Here is a 23,928-nt window from a genome sequence, read left to right on the forward strand (position 1 = left end):
TTTATTTCACAGTTGATGTCTTTATTACTATTATCCTACAATGTAAAAAAAAATATATGTACAAATAAAGAAAAACTCTGGAATGAGTAGGTGTGTCCAAACGTTTGACTGGTACCATATATATCCCATACAAAAAGTGCCTGCAAACATTAGGACAGACAAATTGAATTATCCCACTCCTTAATTAGGAATAAGCTTACATTCACTTATCAATGGTCTCAGTCCCTTTTCAAATATGCCTAAACATAGCAAGAACTCCAATATATAAAGTGAGGGAAGGAAAGTGAGAAGAACTAGTTCTACAACAAATCTGTAGAGTACAGTGAGAGCCTTGTATTGGCCCACCGATTATTTTAACTGGTTTTGACAAAGTTGAACATTTATACATGAATCTAACACAAACTAATAAGTCATATCATTTGAAAAGCAGACAAAATCATAGCAACACGCTTTACTGAGCCATCGAATTAACTTATGCAACCACACAAGCCTGACTTGAGTAAAAATGCAACTTTCATATGATAACAACACACGACTGTTTATACCAGACTCGGAAACCACATTATACACTCAAACAAATGGCTTTTTTCTATTTCAGATACAGCTTCACAAATGGATTGTCTATCCAACAGCTGTGTATTCTATAGCCATGGTGTGGAAACAGAGAGAACAACTCTACAACAGAGGGTGTGGGAGAAAGTAAAGAGACAAAAATGTCTGCCTTGTGAAATATTGCTGAATAGCGATATCATGAAATATGCTAGTCTAGCTTAAGCGATATCACTGAATGTGAAAACCTGACCGACTCTCATCATGCTCATTTCCCCCAAAATAATCCCATGTCTGTCTTGCAACTGAGAAGGTTGGTTCAACTTTAATACTCCGACTGCATTAATAAAAGGTCTGTGGATCATCAGCTGGGGGAAAAGAGGAGGAATGCCGAGGTAGTCTACCGTGTCTCGTCTCCCAAAAACAAGCCAGTGACTCAGAAATAGAGAGTCTCCGATCACTATGTCTTTGAGAGTTAAATACTTATGTTCACATTGGAATCGGCTCAACGAGGAAAAACCTGAGGATAGTTAAAGAATGCTGGTCACACCAAAACCCCACCTTGTCCTGCCCAGTCCTGAAGCAATTAGTGGTTGACTTTTGGTGGCTAAGCATCAGATGTAGTATTGCATTGGATGATGATGAATTATGAAACACCATTGTGAAGTTTCTTAGGTGAAGTAAACTAGGGCATGGGGAGGATAGTCAAGGGCATGACCACGGTGCAAATTACAGGGGAGCTCCCCTAAAAGGAGAAAATAATGATCATTTGAGTATTGGTGATGTAGTCTATTGTTATTTTACCCTATTGAAGTTGATATTCGATCAGATGTATTTTTCGGAAGCCTGTATGTGTTCATGTGTAAGCCTACCGGTGTTCAAAGTTAATTGTGATTAACATTGTAGTCTAGTAGGTTGACCCTTTGTGTTAGGGTGACCATATGTCCCGTTTTTTCACAGGACAGTCCTGTTTTTCAGCCACTTTTCAGGTGTCCTGACTTAGTCACAAAAAAATGTACATTTCTTCTGTTTTTCTAGTGGTGTAAAGTAAAAATACTTTAAAGTACTACTCAAGTATATTTTTTATACTTTATACACCATACATTTTCCCTGACACCCAAAAGTACGTGTTTCATTTTGAATGCTTAGGGCAGGAAAATGGTCCAATTCAAGCACTTATCAAAAGAACATCCCTGGTCATCCCTACTGCCTCAGATCTGGTGGACTCACTAAACACAAATGCGTTGTTTGTAAATTATGTCGGTGTTAGAGTGTGCTCTTGGCTATCCATAATATTTATTATATTTTATTTAAATTGTGGAGGGTTTGGCCCGGCTGGGATGTCCTTGTCCCATCGTGCTCTAGCAAGTCCTTGTGGCGGGCCGGGTGCCTGCAAGCTGACTTCCGCCACCAGTTGTTTCCTCCGACACATTGGTGTGGCTGGCTTTTGGATTAAGAGAGCAGTGTATCAAGAAGCAGTGAGGCTTGGCAGGGTCTTGTCTCTCCCGAGTCCGTACGGGAGTTGCAGCGATGGGAAAGACTAACTACCAATTGGATATCACGAAAATGGTGTTGTCTGATTTGCTTAATAAGGAATTTGAAATGATTTATACTTTTACTTTTGATACGTTTTAGCAATTATATTTGATACTTAAATATATTTAAAACCTTTAATACATTTTTTTTACTCAAGTAGTATTTTACTGGGTGACTTTCACTTTAACCTTAGTCATTTTCTATTAAGGCATCTTTACTTTTACTCAAGTATGAAAATGTAGTACTTTTTCCACCACTGCGTATTTCAATTTAGAGTTCCCATCCATTTGATCAGAATTGACATTGATTGCATTCCAACCCGACAAAACGTAGGGTATAGGCTAGCGAGCCAATGTGTCATATCGTCAACCAATCACATTGGGTCAAATTCTGCTGGGCCCAGTTCCTGCCAGCTTCTAATGGAGAGCTACAAAATTAAGTTAATATATAACTATTTCAGTCCAATAGTTAGTCTAAGGTATTTTGGCAAACTTGTGTAACTTTGGCAAACAGTTACATTCTCCTGACGTCAACCAGGAATGTTTCCATGGTCAAATATTCCCAGATTATTATAATTTAGCTTGCCCGGTGTGACGGAGGGGGACTTTTTTGGGGGGAGGGGAATTTGAGGGGTGTTGTACATCTAGAAAAACATACCAGATCATGTATTTTTCCATAAAGCAGGCATTATCTGAATATATACACAGATAATTCCCTAGACCAAGACGAGAAGACAAGTTTTATACTACAGATCAATATTCAATATCAAGGGTCAAAGGTCAAAGTGTGTGGAGAGGTCAATGAAAGGGGGGTTGGGGAAGGCACATCCCCTCTTCTCCCTCAGGGTAGAGAAACTGTATATCATCCAGGGGCTCCAAGTGCTTACTGTGACGAATAGAAAGAAGAAGAAAACATTTGACATAAATACACAGTGTATCAAGACTGGTGCATGACAGACCAGACAAAAAAAAGTTACACAAGTAAGTAGGCATCTATTCACCAGCAAAAAAAACCTTACAGGTTCAGGTTAGACTCCGTTACACTACACCCACAAAGGAAAATGTTGCTTCCTAATATCTTAGAGAAGTGACTTCAGGAGGCGACTGTAGTAAAGTTCTGTACCTGTCAGGTGGTTCTACTGCATCTGCATCCTAAGCAGCCGTCGCTTGCCCTGAAGACAGACGGTGAGATCACGTTAGATCACAATACTATGACTAGCACTGAAGTGACAGTATCCTATTAACCTAGATTTCTAAATGTGAGATACAACTCCCAGTACTACCGCCACGGCTGTTGCATCATCATCATTCGTGATTTTGTCATTGAAAATGATCTATTTGAACAAAATATACAACAATCTGTGCATTTATAGACAGTCCTATTTTTCATCTACTATTCCAACTAATCAAACATTCTATTGATCAGTTGCATGCTGTTAGTTGTCAAATTACCTTTTACCTCAGCAGCAGGGGCCTCATCATCGTCTGGAGATGGGATGATCCTGCCGGTCATGGGGCCGACCCCCAGGACTTTGGGCCTCTTATCAGTCTTGGCTGCTCCCTCCAGCACCACTACAATGTACTCCTTCTTGGGCGCCTCCACAGGTGCCACCACCACAACTGGGGCAGCCTCCACTGCAGCTGGGGCCTCTTTCATCGCAGCCTCTTCTACGGGTGGGGACTCTTCTACGGGTGGGGCAGCTGGGACCTCCTCCACTGCAGCTGGGGCCTCCTCCACTGCAGCCTCCTCCACCTCAGGTGGGGTCTCTTCTATGGTTGGGGCCTCTTCTACGGGTGTGGCCTCAAGTGGGGCAGCTGGGGCCTCCTCCACTGCAGCCTCCTCCACTGCAGCTGGGGCCTCCTTCACTGCAGCCTCTTCAATGAGTTCAGCCTCAAGTGGGGCAGCTGGGGCCTCCTCCACAGCAGCCGGGGCCTCCTCCACAGCAGCCGGGGCCTCTTCCACAGCAGCCGGGGCCTCTTCCACTGCAGCCGGGGCCTCTTCCACTGCAGCCGGGGCCTCTTCCACTGCAGCCGGGGCCTCTTCCACTGCAGCCGGGCCTCTTCCACTGCAGCCGGGGCCTCTTCCACTGCAGCCGGGGCCTCTTCCACTGCAGCCGGGGCCTCTTCCACTGCAGCCGGGGCCTCTTCCACTGTAGCCGGGGCCTCCTCCACTGCAGCCGGGGCCTCCTCCACTGCAGCCGGGGCCTCTTCTACAGGTGCAGCCTCAAGTTGAGCAGCTGGGGGCTCCTCCACTGCAGCTGGGTCCTCTTCTACGGGTGCAGCCTCAAGTGGGGCAGCTGTGGCCTCCTCCACTGCAGCTGTTCCCTCCTCCACTGCAGCTGTGGCCTCCTCCACTGCAGCTGGGGACTCCACTGAGGCGGCCTCCTCGACTTCTTCTACAATAGGCACAACCACTTCTTTGACCACTTCAGCGACTGTCGTCACCTCCAAAGCAGAGGCTGCTGCCAGAATGACTGGTTCCACTGCAAGACAGAACCCAGCGCCCAAACATCACTCACACTCATGTTACAAAAAGACTGACTCACAATTTATCTCCAACTCAATCAACATAGCACATATGCACCCAGTGTGACAGAAGAAAGGAGATCCAGGAAAACAGAGTTAGACATGCCAACGTGAACATTGTAGAAGTCTGTGCACAATTCCCACGAGATGGTGAAAGACGCATTCTTGTTTAAATAGTACAGTTTGACCAAAACCCTTACGGTCTCACCCCACTGTGTGGGTTAGGGAGAATACACAGACCAACACGTAGCCATTAGGCAGACAGAGGTCACAGGGAGAAGACCGACAAGGCAGCTTGCCATGCAAAAACGTGACATTAGTTAGAAAAAAACGATGATTTGTACAGACATAGGTGTTAGCTTGTGCTTCTTCAGATAGAAAGGCAATCCGAATGTGTTGAGACTACTTTTAGGTCACCCGTGCATTTTTGTTGCGTTTGCATCAACATTGCACAGATCAAAGTGTACTTTAACCATGCATTGACCTCTATTGCATGCATCACTTGCTCCCCAAAAGTCCCATATCTAAAAGTTCCGCTGGACCAGTCATTAAAACCTCTATTTGTTGCACATGATGGTGAATGATGCAAAGCAGAAATGCATTGGACCAATGCAGACTGTCAGGCTATGGCAAGAATGTACCCGCCAGAGCATTGAGTGACCGCAAAACATTGGGTGGTTTCGAGAGAGTTAGGATGGAGCCTACTGTTGCAGAACTTCAACATACAGGGTAGCAGTGGCATGGGTGTAGATGGCATCGAAATAAAGATGCGGTGACAGGAGAAGCATTGAATGGAAGAGGGCACAGGAAGCAGTAGAAGTAACGAAGGAACAGTGTGTGGAATAGCAGTTAACTGTACATGACCATTCCCCATATGGTGCACCTATGCAACGCAACATGCCTTTTAAGTGTGAACGAGTCATTTCTAATGTGAATAGAAGACATTCCAAAAATAAGTCATCAGAACATACAGCAAAGACAGTACTTTTGCATGTTGTCCACCATCCTTCATTAAAAAAAAAATCAAAAAGAGGCCACCGCAAATAAAATAAAATGCCTTCCTGACAAATATCACAAAGGAACACACACCAAATGGGATAATGGTTTGATTTCAAACATTTGTCTTGAACTAGGGAGCTTTTCTGATATGTGTCCTGGGCTAAAGTAAATTGTTTGTTGACTCATGGGGTAACAGTGCAGAGGTGAATGAACTCCTAGTGTCAGTGTGGTGGATTTATCCCTAGGTTCTTCATGGTACAACCCGCATAATATTAGATCGGAAGTGTATTGTCTTGTCATTTGTCCTCGTGATGGAAACCATTGCTGCTTTGGAAAGACCTTGTAGGACACCCGAAAACCCTACAAGCATAGCGTATTAGCACAAGCAAACCAAACCCAGACAAACTCAACACGGGAGGGGATCTTTCCAGTCATTTTATTGTATGGCTCGATGAATTCCCTGAATCACTTACACGACGACTCACTACGTTAGCTGTTTAAAAAAAAGAGCAAATCTGAATGACCACACATGGTTGATTTCCTCACATTTTAACCTTGCGAGGTCATTCCCTCCAAGTTCCACTTTTACAGTTAAGAATGAAAACACACGGCAACCGTTTGTTTTGTTACAGCTACAGAGCTTGCACAGGTTTCAGCGTTTGTCTGTACGAGCAGAAGCCATCACGCGGCTACAGAGGGTTTAGTGAAACAAAGTTAAAGTTACATCGGCATGTACCAACTCCGTGATATCTGGCAGAGAAGCATAAGTTAAGAGGCGTAGAAATGTACAGTTATCCATGTAATATCTCCCCAAAAAAGCCTGAGTATTAGTGGTTGGTTGGCCGTGGACTGGTCTTACACATTACAAAACAAAATAAGATAATCAAATGGAGCATTTGAGGTGTTTTCCTGTTTGTGTTTGCATGCGGCATCGGGCCTCTGAGGGAAGGTAGGGGAGAGGTTAAAGGACATTGATACGTGAGGTCAGTGGAGCTTTGTAAACAGTGTTTGAGAGGAAGAAGGGAGAGAGGGAAGGGGTGAATAAAGGTAGTTTGGAGGGGGAAAGGGGAAATAAGCAGGTTTTTCATCACATTTCACTATTGGGGGGAGGGGGCACAGTGATTTGCACTATTGTGTATTTCCATCCTTACTGTGATATGAGGTTGAGATGGATGACATCACTGCCACTTTCTAAAAAGGTCTCACAGCGGTGATCTGCTGTTCTGACTGAATTCACATGTAAAAGCTGTTTCAGCACTTTTACCATCTGCTGGACTCACAACAAATATCCTGTACATAGTCAGGAGATTTTGAAATACAGAAAATCAAACCCCACACAAAAACCTTGAAGCTTCTGTCTTCTAGCTTTAAACACTTTCACTTACAAAACCAGCCATACCATTATTTACTCTCTGCCCTCTAAGTAAACTCGAATAAACTAGTAAATAAAGTGTTCTCTTCGAGAGAATAACCTTCACGGCAGAGGAGTCTAGCTCTACAGTGGTTTTAGAACCAGGTGAGATCAGTGTTAGACGCTGTAGTGGTACTCTATGGTGTAGGAACAGTGTACACATAATCTCCCTGTTGTTGCTGTCCTATCGGAGTGCGTGTTCGGGCTGGTGGTGGACAGCGTGTGCCTCCCTGTGGTGTGTGTGCGTTACTCAGCAGCAACAGCAGCCTCTGGGACTGCCTCCTCCTCTGGGCCCGTACCGTTGATCTCCTCCTCCGGCTCTTCCACGGCAACTGCCTCCTCAGCAGCCTCTTCCACGGCCACTTCCTCTGCTACTGCCTCCACTTCATTTGCCACCTCGATGACCTCTTCTGCGACCTCAGCAACAGCCTCTGTAATCTCCTCCACCACAGTCTCCGCTTCCGCTGGTGCCACCTCTGCCTCTACTGCCGCTGCCTCCACAGCCGGTTCTTCAGAGACTGCCTCGGCCGCTGCTTCTGCCTCTACTGCCGCTGCCTCCACAGCCGGTTCTTCAGAGACTGCCTCGGCCTCTGCTTCTGCCTCGACTGAGGCCTCTTCCGCGGGTTCTGCTCCGTTTTCCGCCGCTACAGCCTCCTCAACTGCAGCCTCCTCTCCAGCCTCTTCTGCTGCTGCCTCCTCCTCCTCTCCTCCCTCCTCAGCCGCCTCCTCTGCTTCCTCCTCTACTCCCCAGGCTGCTGCTTCCTCACCTGAAATTTTAAAAAAGAGTGAGAGAGAGAGACAGAAAAAGATATGAATCAGTAAAGATGGCATGGGCCTTTGAAACACTGCCTGAGGAAGCTTTACAACACGAAATAAGTAAGAGTATTTGCAGGGCATGTGAAATACACTACTCACGCCTACATAACACTAGCCTGTAATATAACAGAATATTCCGATAAAGTACTACGTCTATGTTTTTATCTTAAATCATATTTACATTCATTACTTATCATTTAGCTGCCGTGTACACAACCACACACTGAAACAATCACACAACGCATCACACACGCCCATGCCACTCATCTTACCACACCTCCGGCTCATACCACACTCCACAGAAGAGAATTCAATCCACTACAGAAGAGAATTCACTGCAGAACCACATGCAAAGCCCAACGAGACAAGAGAGAAAGGGAGGGGAGAAAGGGAGAAAAACAACAAAAGGAGAGGAGCAAAATGAAAGTGACATAGGGGAGGTATACAGGATCAGGGGTTAGAGGTCAGAGGGTGGACTAAGGAGTGAGGGGATAAAGATGGTGAATCTTACCATCCCATCAAAGCAACCAATACCTGGAAATTCCAACATTAACAGAAAAGCCAGATGGTTTGTGTGCATTTAATTTTAAATTGAGGCAGTCTGTCTGTTTACACATTTATCCATCAACACGATTCCATCCTGGAAGACGCCACAAAAACAGTTCATCAAATAAATACAAAATTGGGGCAACACATAGAACGAAGTGTCCAGAGGAGAAACGTTCAGAAACAGACAGAAGTTGAACGTATGGGACGTAAGCAGGACTTGTTCGGTCATACAGGAGAAGGAGGAAAGTAGGAGATTTCCCCCTTTTCAGATTCATCCAAAGAGTCCAGCAGGCTATAAAGTCCCCTGACGTATAGCCAATTTAGTTTTACACTGAAAAGAGTAAAAATAGGAGAGCGTTAGCGCAAAAAGGAGGAAGAGAACCTTTAACCCAAAAAAGGACTTAAAATCAGATTACAATTTCACCATTATCAAATACGCAAATGTAACATCAAAGACTATGATCATCAAATCCCTACAGGCTTATCTCATCAAAATGACTTATAATGCCAACAGTGAATTAGCATTCTAGGTGTAAAGGGGCACTAAAATGACATCACCTGTTTCAGTTTGACGAGTGGCGTCAGTGTGGACATTGAGTTTGGTAGGGAATAAAGACTCTTTAATAAAGAGGTACGGGTTTACGAGAGGTTGGGGGGGGGTTAACAGTGAGAGAAGAGGGTTTGAAGGGTGGGCACGTTTTGGGGTGGATCATACAGTAGGAAAGGAGTAGTGTCAAGGAGGGGAGCCCCCTGTTCTGATTAACAGGTATTTCAGCCAATAGGATCAGGTTAGGGTCAGACGGGAGAAGCTGGGTGGGGTGGGGCCAGAAAGGAGAGGCTGAGTTTTCTAGTTTCAGAATCACTCCGATAAAAATGTCTATATCAAAGTCATCAACAGGAGTAGGCCATCTAGAGTTTACCATCTAGAGAAACCAAGACATTGTGTACAGGGAACAAACATTGTGTACAGGGAACAGGTCCTCCCAAATATTACCGTCAACAGAAAGTTTTCCATCAACTACATGCTTTGGGTCCCCTAACAATATTTTTTCTGCCAATGACAGAAAGCTAAGGCTTTGGGTTGTGAAACTTCCAAAACTAAGTCCAGAAAATCAGAGCGCAGAACCTGTTCTTGACCTGACACCTTATCCAGGTGTCAATTCAAATAAATGGTCATCTGTCTCAGACCATTATGCCAGTTCTACTATATGTAAATAGAAAGCATTTAAGGCCAGAAGGTTGGAAGCACTCATTGCTGATAAATTGGCTGAATTTTTTTGCAGATGAGACAAATGGCTCAGGCAGTTATTAACCAGAACAGGGAGATCTCAGAGTGGGCGTAAGAAGCTATGTGATTGGTGCTCTGCAGTGACTAACCAATGAGGATTTAGGAACCCTACAATGATTGGAGACATCACTACTAACTATACTGTAGATTATCATCATGGCATTTCACAGCATTTGGCTCAATCATTGAAATAAAATACATGAAGACTCCACTCATTTCAGAGCCCATGAATCCGCTCCTTTTCCCCACCATTGGTCCTCAGAATTCTGTGAAATGCAGTTTTGTGGATGTATCTAGAGAAAAATCTAGGTGTGAGTGCACCAATAGAGAAACATACATTTCAAGGCAATCAGTGAGAGAATAATCAAATCCATGCCAAGGTACCCTTAGTCTAAGACAACGTTTCATTGGTCATTCAGAAAGAGAGTCATTTAACAGGCTGTGAGTTATTATAAAAATGAAAGACATTAGCCAGTAGAGCCACACATAGGCACTCACCCTCCTCTTCCTCATCCCTGCCTGAAAACAGACACAGAGAAGCACAGTGTCACAGATTTACAGGGTTTTATATGGATTATATACTGAACAAAAATATAAAACGCAACATGTAAAGTGTTGGTCCCATGTTTCATGAGCTGAAATAAAATAATCCAGAAATGTTCCATATGCACAAAAAGCTTATTTCTCTGAAATGTGTTTATATCCCTGTTAGTGAGCATTTATCTTTTGCCAAGATAATCCATCCACTTGACAGGTGTGGCTTATCAAAAAGGTGATTAAACAGCATGATCATTACACAGGTGCACCTTGTGCTGGGGACAATAAAAGGCCTTGCTCCCCAGTGGGTGGGCCTACGCCCTCCCAGGCCCACCCATGGCTGCACCCCTGCCCAGCCATGTGAAATCCATAGATTAGGGCCTAATAAATGTATTTCAACTGACTGATTTCCTTATATGAACTGTAACTCAGTGAAATCGTTGAAATTGATGCATGTTGCATTTATATTTTTGTTCAGTGTAATATAGGCTATGGAGTATATGGATGAGAGATCTACACAATGATCCTGCTGCATGTAAAATCAGCAAAAAAAGAAATGTCCCTTTTTCAGGACCCTGTCTTTCAAAGATAATTCGTAAAAATCCAAATAACATCAGAGATCTTCATTGTAAAGGGTTTAAATACTATTTCCCATGCTTGTTCAATGAACCATAAACAATTCATGAACATGCACCTGTGGAACGGTCGTTAAGACACTTACAACTTACAGACGGTAGGCAATTAAGATCACAGTTATGACAACTTACGATACTAAAGAGGCCTTTGTACGGACTCTGAAAAACACCAAAAGAAAGATGCCCAGGATCCCTGCTTATCTGCTTGAACGTGCCGTAGACATGCTGCAAGGAGGCATGAGGACTGCAGATGTGGCCAGGGCAATAAATTGCTATGTCCGTACTGTGAGACGCCTAAGACATCGCTACAGGGAGACAGGACGGACAGCTGATCGTCCTCGCAGTGGCAGACCACGTGTAACAACACCTGCACAGGACCTGTACATCCGAACATCACACCTGCGGGACAGGTACAGGATGGCAACAACAACTGCCCGAGTTACACCAGAAACGCACAATCCCACCATCAGTGCTCAGACTATCCACAATGTGCTGAGAGAGGCTGGACTAATGGCATGTAGGCCTGTTGTAAGGCAGGTCCTCACCAGACATCACCGGCAAAAATGTCACCCATGGGCACAAACCTACCGTCCCTGGACCAGAAAGGACTGACAAAATGTGCTCTTCATTGACGAGTCGCGGTTTTGTCTCACCAGGGGTGATGGTCGGATTCGCGTTTATCATCGAAGGAATGAGCGTTACACCGAGGCCTGTACTCTGGAGTGGGATCGATTTGGAGGTGGAGTGTCTGGGGCGGTGTGTCACAGCATTATAGGACTGAGCTTGTTGTCATTGCAGGCAATCTCAACGCTGTGCGTTATAGGGAAGACATCCTCCTCCCTCATGTGGTACCCTTCCTGCAGGCTCATCCTGACATGACCCTCCAGCATGACAATGCCACCAGACATACTGCTCGTTCTGTGCGTGATTTCCTGCAAGACAGGAATGTCAGTGTTCTGCCATGTCCAGCTAGGAGCCCGGATCTCAATCCCATTGAGCACGTCTGGGACCTGTTGGATCGGAGGGTGAGGGCTAGGGCCATTCCCCCCCAGAAATGTCCGGGAACTTGCAGGTGCCTTGGTGGAAGACTGGGGTAAAATCTCACAGCAAGACCTGGCAAATCTGGTGCAGTCCATGAGGAGATGCACTGCAGTACTTAATGCAGCTGGTGGCCACAGCAGATACTGACTGTTACTTTTGATCCCCCCCTTTGTTCAGGGACACATTATTCCATTTATGTTAGTCACATGTCTGTGGAACTTGTTCAGTTTATGTCTCAGTTGTGGAATCTTGTTATGTTCATACAAATATTTACATATGTTAAGTTTGCTGAATATAAACACAGTTGACAGTGAGAGGAGTTGTTCTTTTTTTGCTGAGTTTATATGAATGAGGTTGCCGTAGTATATATCTGTCTGATCTGTACTCAGTTATGATATTGGCATGGTGTTTTATTGTCCCCCACGATGAAATCTGGGAGGGGACTGTGGATCTGTCTCCATACGTCCATTCGTTCGTCAGTCACACGTGATATCTCAGACAGCACTGGGCCGATTTGGACAAAACTTGGGTGAATGATGAGTCTTGCCATAGAGATCCGTCATTTACAAAATTACACTGATTTGCCCAAGTCGGGAGCTATAGCAGTTAACTGGAATGTGTTAGTCACACGCAATCTCAGTTGGCCCCATGGGGGGGGCGCTGCATCATTCGTGGGGTACGACATGTTTATTGTTGCCTTGTTTATCTTTTCACACGTGTATGAGCGTGCATGAGCGTTTATGGGTGAGATAGCCATGCGCTTGTGTGATGATATCTGTGTAGTTGGAGTTTAGCGTCATGGTGAAGTCTGCCAAAATAAACATCCATTACAAGTGGACAATAAAAGCTAGTTGTATATCTAATCTCGTGTTTATACAGCACCAGTAGAACGATATGGTTCTCCCCCAGTGTCAATAAATAACCAACTCCCTAGCCACTGTTGGATGACATAATAGCTGCAAGCATAAATAGAATAGTCTTGGACGGGAGAGTGTTTTTGTAAGCAGGAAGTGATTTTGGCAGAGACGAAAAGGAGTGATAGTGGGATACGCAGGTCTCCGACAGCTGCCTGGACACTGAATAGCAATGACTTGGTTCGGCCAGAGAATGTGAGGGGGGCTAGCCTGCTTGGCTAGAAGTCCATGGTGGTCTGGCCAAAACTACTGACCACTTGTTATTTCCACACACACACTGTTGGGCTGTCCTGACCCGCGGGCTGGCCTGTCTGTGTCAGAGTTAATAATACATCATGACAGGAGACACCCTCAGTGTGTGTGTGTGTCTATTCTAATGAACTCAGCAGGATTTCCACTGCAGAAGGAAGGCTCTCCCAGAGGAGAAAATAGGACACACACACTGAATAGCCATGCTACGGCTTTAGGCGCATGAGCGTGTGTGTGCGGTCCTTCAGTGACATTCCTCGGACATGGTGAAATAAGTCAAGGATTATCCAGGCCTCCTGTCCCACAATCTCTAGCGTGGATCACATCCCTCTTTCTCTCACACACAGACAGGACAGAGCTACTGTGCCAACCATGACTCACGAATGGAGGGCTTAGGCCACTGTACTGAGAGGGGGGTTATGGTGTGGGTTGGCAGCTGGTGGGAGTGTAGCAGGTTTCTATTTTTTATGCGCCAATTGAAAATGCATTGCAACAGTGGACAATGAATAGTTACAGTTGAAGTCAGAAGTTTACATACGCTTAGGTTGGAGTCATTAAAACTTGTTTTTCGACCACTCCACAAATATCTTGTTTACAAACTGTAGTTTCGGCAAGTCGGTTAGGACATCTGCTTTGTGCATGACACAAGTCATTTTTCCGACAATTGTTTACAGACAGATTATTTCACTTATAATTCCCTGTATCACAATTCCAGTGGGTCAGAAGTATACATACACTAAATTGACTATGCCTTTAAACAGCTTGGAAAATTCCAGAAAATGATGTCATGTCTTTAGAAGCTTCTGATAGGCTAATTGACATCATTTGAGTCAATTGGAGGTGTACCTGAGGATGTATTTCAAGGCCTACCTTCAAACTCAGTGACTCTTTGGTTGACATCATGGGAAAATCAAAGGAAATCAGCCAAGACCTCAGAAAACAAATTGTAGACCTCCACAAGTCTGGTTCATCCTTGGGAGCAATTTCCATCTGTACAAACAATAGTACGCAAGTATAAACACCATGGGACAATGCAGCCGTCATCCCGCTCAGGAAGGAGATGCGTTCTGTCTCCTAGAGATGAACGTACTTTGGTGCGAAAAGTGCAAATCAATCCCAGAACAACAGCAAAGGACCTTGTGAAGATGCTGGAGGAAACAGGTACAAAAGTATCTATATACAAAGTAAAAATGAATCCTATATCGACATAACCTGAAAGGCCTCTCAGCAAGGAAGAAACCACTACTCCAAAACCGCCATAAAAAAGTCAGACTACGGTTTGCAATTGCACATGGGGACAAAGATCATACTTTTTGGAAAAATGTCCTCTACTCTGATGAAACAAAAATAGAACTGTTTGCCCATAATGACCATTGTTATGTTTGGAGGAAAAAGGGGGAGGCTTGCAAGCCGAAGAACACCATCCCAACCATGAAGCACGGGGTGGCAGCATCATGTTGTGGGGGGGCTTTGCTGCAGGAGGGACTGGTGCACTTCACAAAATTGATGGCATCATGTGGAATGAAAATTATGTGGATATATTGAAGCAACATCTCAAGACATCAGTCAGGAAGTTAAAGCTTGGTCACAAATGGGTCTTCCAAATGGACAATGACCCCAAGCATACTTCCAAAGTTGTGGAAAATGGCTTAAGGACAACAAAGTCAAGGTATTGGAATGGCCATCACAAAGCCCTGACCTCATCCTATAGAAAATTTGTGGGCAGAACTGAAAAAGCGTGTGCAAGCAAGGAGGCCTAAAAACCTGACTCAGTTACACCAGCTCTGTCAGGAGGAATGGGCCAAGATTCACACAACTTATTGTGGGAAGCTTGTGGAAGGCTCACCGAAACGTTTGGTCCAAGTTAAACAATTTAAAGGCAATGCTAACAAATACTAAATGAGTGTATGCAAACTTCTGACCCATTGAGAATGTGATGAAAGAAATAAAAGCTGAAAGAAATCATTCTCTACTATTACTCTGACATTTAACATTCTTAAAATAAAGTAGTGATCCTAACTGACCTAAGACCGGGAATTTTTACTTGGATTAAATGTCAGGAATTGTGAAAACTGAGTTTAAATGTATTTGGCTAAGGTGTATGTAAACTTCCGACTCCAGCTGTATTTACAGTGAGTGTGTCACAGTCCTTAGTGTCAGGACCAAACCCAAACAGCGTCTTATTCAACAACCTGTCATGACATGATGGGTTAGTTGAGATTGTGAGGTAAGAATGTGGGTGAGATTGTGAGGTAAGATGGTGGGTGAGGTTGTGCGGTAAGATGGTAGGTGAAGTTGAGGTAAAATGGTGGGTGAGGTTGTGCGGTAAGATGGTGGGTGAGGTTGTGCGGTAAGATGGTGGGTGAGGTTGTGCGGTAAGATGGTGGGTGAGGTTGTGCGGTAAGATGGTGGGTGAGGTTGTGCGGTAAGATGGTGGGTGAGGTTGTGCGGTAAGACGGTGGGTGAGGTTGTGCGGTAGGATGGTGGGTGAGGTTGTGCGGTAGGATGGTGGGTGAGGTTGTGCGGTAAGATGGTGGGTGAGGTTGTGCGGTAAGACGGTGGGTGAGGTTGTGCAGTAAGATGGTGGTTGAGGTTATGCAGTAAGATGGTGGGTGAGCTGAGACTGACTCTTGGGAGGCCATGGTTTGGGCGACCACACAGTCTTGGGACGAGCGTTGATATCCGCTACACGGTCATTGAATCTGGCGTGGTCTGTGGTCACAGTGCTGTATGTCTGTTGGAAGAAACACAAAGAACATTTTAAACGCTCAAAATAGTAATATCTTCACCTCTACCAGAGAAATCTATAAAATGATTTTGGAGGGCAACTTTAGCCATGTTGACCCAGCCCGGCTGCGACCGGGAGACCCATGGGGCGGCGCACAATTGGCGCAGCGTCGCCCGGGTTAGGGGAGGGTTTTGCCAGCAGGGATGTCCTTGTCCCATCGCGCACTAGCGACTCCTGTGGCGGGCTGGGCGCAGCGCACGCTGACACAGTCACCAGGTGCACAGTGTTTCCTCCGACACATTGGTGCGGCTGGCTTCCGGGTTAAGTGACTGCGGCTTGGTTGTGTTTCGGAGGACGCACGGCTCTCGACCTTCGCCTCTCCTGAGTCCGTACAGGAGTTGCAGCGATGAGACAAGACAGTAACTACCAATTGGATACCATGAAATTGGGGAGAAAAACAATACTTTTTTTTTTAAAAAGACCTAAAATAATAATAATAATAATAACTTTAGCCATGTCACATAATAAAACAGAGCACATTCTAGAGTTGTAAAGGTTTATGAAATCAGCCAGTCTGGTATTAAAGTTTATCTCTAAACTACGTCATCTGAACTCCGACAGATCAAATTAAAATGGCCAGGCGTAGACTCACGTATGCGATGGCTCCAGCGAAGGCCCCGCCACACAGCAGGGCGTAGACGATGTTATCACCAGTACCACCGGGGACTGATGACATTTGTCGTCGTGGCAACACTACAAAAAAAAAATGTCATTGCACAACTCACCCGGCCTTCAGAGTGGTCATCAAGTGAGAAGGAAACATGGTAGATGTAAACAGGATATTCGACATTTGATCTTGATCCCGCCCTATAACCCTGACTCCCTATTAGATTGACGTAGACCTAATGCATCAAAACAATCCTCAGAAAGAGCGAGACAGAAGCGTGAGGACAGAGGCTTTGTTGAAGCACAATCCCTGGCTGTTTATTGGATTGGGTGGAATGCGTTTAGGTGTCCAGGAATGTGCCTGTCAGAGCTCATTTGCCTCCAACTGAAATAGACTTCAGTGATCCTCTGGTAGACCTTCAACCAGAGTAACACTGGGCAGCTTTTTTAAATAGTCTATTGTAAAAGAAAAGAAAGTCAAATACAAATTGAATCAAATTCTACCTAAAGTAATTTTCCTAGCAGGTCAGCGCAATAGCAACATTCAAAAGCAGGTGAAATGACCCACCACTAATATTCAAGTTTTTTAAAAGTTTTTTTAAACACTCTCTCCAGACTCATATTTTTTTTGATGATACTCCGCACAAGGTGGTGTTGTGTCATTTGACGTAGTTCTTTCACTTTGATTGTGTTTTGCCTGAGTGCCATTACATCAGCAGGAGAACACTGCAGCCAGGCACTTTGTTTACAACTTCAAGACTTCGGCCATAGTCACAGATTCCTGCTAATGCTGTTGTAGGTTTGTGCCATGCCCTCACTGCAGACAGGCACACAAAAACTAGACACGCATAACACACAAAGACGGACACAATCATACACACACACTTACCACACAACAAGCATGCAAGTTTAGAACACAGACAGGATTCAAAACACACGAAAATTCACGAAGACAGAAATCTACCGTACAGACAGACTGTCACAGAAACGGACTTCCGGCTTTGCCACAGTACAAATAAATCTGTCAAGTGGCTACAGTGGAGAAAACTACCACGAATCACAAGTGTCCAGTTTCACTTGTACAGTAAACAAGCACAGTCTAAACTAACAGGAGAGCCTGCATGCCTTTCACAATCAGTGTGCAAAGTGGGTGACCAGTAATTTTAGGCCCAAATAAAGTTGACAATTTAATGGGGGAAAAGGCAATAGGATTTTATTTTAGACATAACTAGTCCCCGTTTGTGTCAATTTCCTCTTGATCCTGATAATTAGGAAATAACAGTGTCGCTGATTATAAATGGGTTCTAACTACATAGTACGTGAGTTTCTCCATTCAAAACATCAACATAGGGATTGTCACTGTACCCTGTTATTTATACCAACTAATCTGTTAAACCCTCACAGGAGTTGCAGGGTTAAGGTGGTGTGGGATTGAGAGAGTATGAGGGGTTGTGGGTCATAAGATTAAACTATGATACTCTGTGTGCCTAAGTACTGGTCAAGGGAGGAGAGTGGGCAGGGAGGGCCCCACTGCCATGAGAAGAGGCCCCTTCTTGCATGTAGATGTAGAAATGTATGAAATTTTTTTTTTTTTAATAACTAACCCAAAATAGACCACAGCCTGTTGTTTCCAAAGGGAGCAAATGGATAATAGTGGGCAGAACAAGCAAGGGGGTGGGGCAGAGCCAAGCATGAGCTAGCGAGATCCTATTGGCATGTTCTAGTATGTGTCTGTATATTTCTGTTAGGGAACTGAAGTGTGTGTGTGTGTGTAATAACTAAATTTGCCCTTGCAATCCTAAACATCGCACTTAAAAAAAAAAACTTTGGCAAAGGGTAAAGTCTACATAACTTAATCCACCTTGTTTGTAACATATTCTAGTTTTGGGAACAGACAACTATTGAGATCAAATGTTTCATCTGTAAGAAAATTAACAGAATGTCGGCCAAAATACATCTCGCTCCATCTTCTCCCACTCCCGGCCACTGGGCTTCATCTCATCACTAATTTGGTGGTAAATAGAAATGGCAACCGGATGCTTCATAGTTACACATCCGATGAAACATCTGGCTCATTGTTCCATCTGTGGTTATATACTGCACAGACGCAAAGCAGGGGCCGGTGTTGTTGCGTAATCTCATAAGAGGCCACCAATGGTGTCTGACAGCAGGACACCGGACAAGCTCGACTTTGTGTGTGTGTGTCAATGGAGAGAACGCTGGGCCAAAAGCTCACGGCACGTCATGTTGCTATCGTTGCCTAGCCCTTGGGCATTTGTCTAAGAGCAGCAAAACCACGTTCTGCAGGGGCTACAGCAAATTACGAGCAATACCATGTAAGCAAAAGGTGTGGACATTCTACTAAAATGTGAAGGCACATAGTGTAAGGTAAAGCTTTTGACAATTTAATAAAGGTCCAAATATTAAAATGGACCTTCTCAGAAGCTGACGTTATGTCAGCCTAAATATATGTGTGAGTACAGCATATGGTTGCCTAAACTACTGAACTATGCCCATGGTAAATATTTCAAATGAATGCTGACTTTGAATGCTGGCTTTGAAACACTGATTAGGTCAACCATTTTTTGTTCATAGAATGCAAGTTCATTGGTGCGCGCTCCCGTGGGAACAGCTGTAAGGCGAGAAACGCGTGCCTCTGTCCGCAGTCTATACATTGAGACCATGATCACACCACGTGAGCAAAAGCATGAACCCTATTTCTATGCCATCTTTGACATAATGAAGGTCACATATTATTAGTGTTTAAAACCACAAACGTTATGTAACGAGCTTCAATGAATTGATACGTTCCCTTTCAAATTGCGTGTTTCGTAACTATGGTTAAAATGGATCATGTGAACACCTAGGCCGTGCAATCGCCCTTAATACGAAGTGACAAGCTGCCATAATCTAATGATTGGAGAGGATTTCAACGATTTATTGGCACAGTAGGCCATCGCTGAGTCTGTATAGTAACACCGAATTCATTTCGGGAACAAAATGGTTAGGATACTTTGAGCATGAGATTACTTGAACATGGAGAAAACAGGACTTTCCCTTTAAAATGTAGCAATGCTCCAATAAAATGATAAACATAAATACAATGAAAAGATTCAGAGCATCATTGGTCAACATTCCAATTGACCTTCACTTCCCTTGTCCAGTAACACCGGTGCCATCTTTCATATGTGGGATGCGACGGTTTCAAAAGCCAAAACACATGAGAACAAAATGTTCTCTTCTGAAATGCACGCATATTCCTCTGCCCGTAGCCTATCCTACAGAGGAATGAATAACCAACAGGCATACACATTTGCCATCTTGTATCATGTACAAATTTAATTTAATTCGATCTCTCCATATTTTGAACCCATCATGTAAATACTCACCATCTCTAGATAACTGTTGGGCTACCTTCCTTGCCAAAGGCCCATATCTTTGCCAAGCCGCTCTGCAGAGAAACATCGCCGCTCGCTATCCAAAAACTACCGTAGGAATGCAGCGTGTGCCGGAGCAAGGGAGGGCAGAATGAATGGCGTAAGCTGGTCGTGTGTGAGAGGAGCGAAGGAGAGCCCTATCTAGCTTGCGCTCAGCGCTGGATGTGTGTCTTCTCAAACGGTTCTTCACCTCCCCCTTTTCTCACGCACAAGGGAAACTGTCAAACGTCAAGCACATGGAACCTAAACATAAACATATGTTTTGTTTTATCGGTGTGTCTTTCATTTTTGGAAAGTCTTTCCTGTACGCTTGTTATGAGTGCATCCATTTTACGAGTTCAGTGTACGCACCCAAACCCCTTAGTCGATTGACACACCGTTACATCAACCTAAGTAACATAATTTTAAAACTCCTGATCAAAATCCGTCAATTTCAAGTAGATACCGTATGACTTTTGAGGGCAAGGTTTTAATCATTAAAGCTGTGATTTTACCTGTGCTTTTATTAATCAGTTCTGTTTTTATCCCCCCTCAAAGGAGTATTTTAGACCTGGAGCGGATGCTTTTTTCTTCCTGTGGGGAGGCAAGTGGGAGAGGCTGAGGGGGGAGGTGGTCAAGAGGCCCAGGTCCAAGGGGGGGAAAGGCTTGCCGGACCTCTACTTGTTCCTGGGCAGCCGCTACACAGCGTTACATCTGACTCTTGCCACCTCCCCGGTCAACAACAAGACTCAGGCCCTCGCACGGTTCTGGCTGGGATCTTACCTCAGGACTCTGAGGCTGATCCCAGTCGACCTGCGAGCCCCAGTCTCTTTCCTGCTACCCCCGCACTACGCCCAGCTCCAGAAGTTTTTAAGACATTTTAAACTGGAAAAAGAAACAGTCACGGTCTTAACAAAACACCGCTCTCTTCTCTCTCTTGTGCAGGAGCGGGAACCAGTATGTCCAGTGCGCGGGCTCGCTATAGGTGAGCCCACAACGGTTTGGCGCAACGTGGCCCATCCTGCTCTACTGAATCGGCATCGGGACCTGTCCTGGATGGTCGCCCACGAGATCCTCCCGGTCAGGGCCGTTATGCACTCACGGGGCATGGCGAGGACATCCGCGTGCCCCCGACCAGGCTGCGGCCAAGAAGAGTCGGTGAGGCACATGCTCTGGGAGTGCAGAGCCGCCAGGGACCTGTGGAAGGAAGCAGGCCCCCTGATCACCTCGTGTCTGCCAGCAGGGGAGGACCTAACACCTCAGCTCGTGCTGTATGGGGTGGGCCGAAGGCCCATTCCATCGAAGACCTTCACCAAGCTCTGGCCCACCCTCACGTGCCTGAAGGAAGCACTGTGGTCCTCCCGTAACCTGCTGGTAGCGAAAAACGTAGAGACCACCCCCCAGGCAGTGGCCATGGCAGCCACGGAAGCCCTGGGGTGGTACAGAAGAAAGGGGGCCTCGACCCCAGGCGAAGGGTCCCCCACAACACCCTAGGTCCCGGCAGCCACGGCCTGACAGCGCTGCGGCGCCTAGGGCGACGCGCCTAGGGGAGGGATCTCCTCTGGGCCCCGAAGGACGGGACGATTATCTATTCAGAAGAGCAGGATGAGGTGAGCTTGATAAAGACTCACCCCGCTCCTGTACAAGGGACTGAAGACAGCCTTTTAACAAAGTGGCTTTTTAACATGTTTTTCATGTCTTAAAAATGTTTTACCTTTTGTTAGATCATTAGTACACATTTTAAATGGCTTTACAGATTTGATGTTTTTACAAGGAAAATACTTTTATTCATGGTTGTTTTCATTGGTTTTAACAACATGTACTTTTTAACTAATTTAAATGTAATGTTCAAATGCTGTGTTTTATGCTTTGTTGCCGTTTTTACGTGTATAAAGGATGTAAAAAATGTATGAGCTGTTTTTAAAAGAATTGTGCCAATAAAACTTTTCCAAAAGAAAATAAAAAAATCTGACAGGACGGAAATTGATTCAGAGGAGCAGGAGGAGGCGAGTCTGATAAGGTCTCGCCCAATTCCTGTACAAAGGACCGAAGACAGCCTTTTAACAAAGTAACTTTTTAACATGTTTTTCATGTCTTAAAAATGTTTTACTTTTGTTAAATAATTTATACACATTTTAAATAGATTTTACAGAATTGGATGTTTTACATAAAAAATTACTTTTATTTATAGTTGTTTTTATTGGTTCAACATGTCATTTTTAACAAACTTAATTGTAATATTCAAATGCTGTTTTTATGCTTTTATGCCGTTTTTATGTGTTAAAAATTAGGTACAAAATATTTTAGCTGTTTTAAAGGAAATGCGATAATAAAACTTTTCCAAAAGAAAAAAATCTGTTTTTTTTGCATTGGATACGTCTTAATCTTTCGATGTCGTACTTCCATATCGGCGGTGAAAGGCGACAGAATTTGAGCGGTGTTTGTCAAACCATGAGTCATCCCGAAAATGGGTTTTCTCACCAACAAACTCTTATGACCACTCTATGGAAAGGGGAGACTCTCACAAGTAGTGTCAGGACTCATCTGACTTTAAAAAAAAAAATCGAAGTATGAAGGAAGTTTTATAGATATAGGACAAAAACTTAAAAACCTATGATATATTTTTTACTCTATTTTTTTTGTTGCCATTTATGAATGTGTTATTCAATGCTTTTCTCTGGGCTATTCTAGTAAAGGCCAAATTAAATGTTTATACCTAAAAGCGGTCCTAAAATTCAAAATCAAATATCTCAATGGTCCATAGTATGAACATCTTAACCTTCCTGTTGTGTTCCGGTCAAATTGGACTGATTTACAAGTTTTCTCTCTGAAAAATGTAGTCAATTTAATCTGATTGTCAATTTAACCATGACATGTTGATGATTTTCATTACATTTTGGGTGTTTTATTTAACTTTTGTGTTCCTGTGGTGTTCATGGTCAAAAATGACCGGTCATTAGAAATTAATGGGTGAGACTACAATTAGTGTATAAAATTGAGTTCAGGCACATGCCCATTCATCAGATGGACACACTTCCTCTCCCAGACCCCCACATGCATGTGTGTTTGAGTGCACACACACACACACACCTCACTCCCCTTCTTGGCTTCCATGTCAACCCCCACGGGAACCTTTCCCCCAATAAAATCTTTCTCCCACGGGAACCACACCTGTTGGCATTCTCACAAACAATCGCAACATTGTTTCAATAATATATAGAACTTTTCTTGCTGATCTGGTATATAAAGCTTTTTTTGAGGCCTTGCTAATAATTCATTATGTGGCAGCACAATGACCAAACGATATGCTGTTTGTGAGGCTCTTGGTCATATCTTTGATCATGACACCGGTGAGGAGGAGAGAGGCCAGGAAACGGACAGTGGAGTAGTCTGTGACAAATAGCACAATATGTTTAATCTGAGTATGTGTTATAGTCAAACTAATTCATACATGATGCTTTTTTGCTTAAAATCTAGTTGTATGAGCTCAGATCAATGAAGCCCACAGGCCATAAATAGCAAATAGAAGTTAAAAACGTGTAATTTTCACAAGAACTTAAGTTGATAGAAAAAGATCTAACACAACATTAGGTGATAATATATGTATTATTATGGATTTATAATCAGCTATAATGGGGCGGTCATTTTGGACCGAGAACACATAATTAATTAACAAGAAACGAACACAACAGGAGGGTTAAAACAATTCCATGTCAGCTTAGAACCCCACTTTAAACCAATTTAGGCAGACACTCTGTTCAGGTATTTGGGCATTGCATTACACATTGCCAGGGGCGCCGTATGAGGGAAGCTAGGAAGATTCTAAGGGACTGTGACTGATAGGGGCCCTAAAAAATTATTAGAACATTAGGTTTAAAAAAAATCAATATTAAATATTAGTACGTTGTAATATTTTATTTACAACGTACTAATACAACTAACGTTGTATTTCTTGTTTTCTTGGCTAAAAATAAGCATCCAGAGAGCCCCACCCCCCCTCTATTAACATGAAATGGTTCGGTCCTGCCCCCAAACCAGGCCGAACGATACTTTTTAGCAGTGAATTGCG

General features: G+C 44.1%; 2 protein-coding genes across 6 annotated transcripts; both read right to left on the reverse strand.

Annotated features, from left to right (window-relative positions):
* Nucleotides 1-9: 9 nt before the first annotated feature.
* On the reverse strand, nucleotides 10-3,884 carry LOC112255689. The gene is made up of 3 exons (XM_042325702.1): nucleotides 3,537-3,884; nucleotides 3,208-3,256; nucleotides 10-2,970 (listed from the first exon to the last, which is right to left on the reverse strand). Exons 1-2 carry the CDS (start codon nucleotides 3,739-3,741, stop codon nucleotides 3,237-3,239), a joined length of 225 nt encoding a protein of 74 aa, XP_042181636.1. The 5' UTR covers nucleotides 3,742-3,884; the 3' UTR covers nucleotides 10-2,970; nucleotides 3,208-3,236.
* On the reverse strand, nucleotides 3,802-20,224 carry LOC112256233 (putative surface protein SACOL0050). 5 transcript variants are annotated; one of them, XM_042325701.1, is made up of 7 exons: nucleotides 19,833-20,224; nucleotides 16,430-16,530; nucleotides 15,678-15,783; nucleotides 10,172-10,192; nucleotides 7,603-7,787; nucleotides 7,320-7,542; nucleotides 3,802-4,567 (listed from the first exon to the last, which is right to left on the reverse strand). In XM_042325701.1, the coding sequence occupies exons 1-7, from the start codon at nucleotides 19,906-19,908 to the stop codon at nucleotides 3,948-3,950; spliced, it is 1,332 nt and encodes a 443-aa protein (XP_042181635.1). In that variant the 5' UTR covers nucleotides 19,909-20,224; the 3' UTR covers nucleotides 3,802-3,947. The 5 variants fall into 5 exon arrangements, with proteins under 5 accessions (XP_042181635.1, XP_042181633.1, XP_042181634.1 ...); XM_042325699.1 differs by having other exon boundaries at nucleotides 7,320-7,787; nucleotides 19,833-20,220; XM_042325700.1 differs by lacking the exon at nucleotides 10,172-10,192 and having other exon boundaries at nucleotides 7,320-7,787; nucleotides 19,833-20,220.
* Between the last annotated feature and the right edge of the window lie 3,704 nt (nucleotides 20,225-23,928).

Source organism: Oncorhynchus tshawytscha, linkage group LG08 (assembly GCF_018296145.1).
Source record: "Oncorhynchus tshawytscha isolate Ot180627B linkage group LG08, Otsh_v2.0, whole genome shotgun sequence".
Taxonomy (NCBI): domain Eukaryota; kingdom Metazoa; phylum Chordata; class Actinopteri; order Salmoniformes; family Salmonidae; genus Oncorhynchus; species Oncorhynchus tshawytscha.

Excerpts from the sequence above, each read along its gene's own strand:
- LOC112256233 (XM_042325699.1), bottom strand. The coding sequence starts at position 19,908 with ATGTTTCTCTGCAGAGCGGCTTGGCAAAGATATGGGCCTTTGGCAAGG. Across the intron at positions 16,531-19,832 it reads CCAACAGTTATCTAGAGATG|TGTTGCCACGACGACAAATG; the intron begins GTGAGTATTTAC and ends TTTTTTTTGTAG. Across the intron at positions 10,193-15,677 it reads CAAACCATGGCCTCCCAAGA|GCAGGGATGAGGAAGAGGAG; the intron begins GTCAGTCTCAGC and ends GTCTGTTTTCAG.
- LOC112255689 (XM_042325702.1), bottom strand. The coding sequence starts at position 3,741 with ATGAAAGAGGCCCCAGCTGCAGTGGAGGCTGCCCCAGTTGTGGTGGTG. Across the intron at positions 3,257-3,536 it reads CCCTGCTGCTGAGGTAAAAG|GGCAAGCGACGGCTGCTTAG; the intron begins GTAATTTGACAA and ends GTCTGTCTTCAG.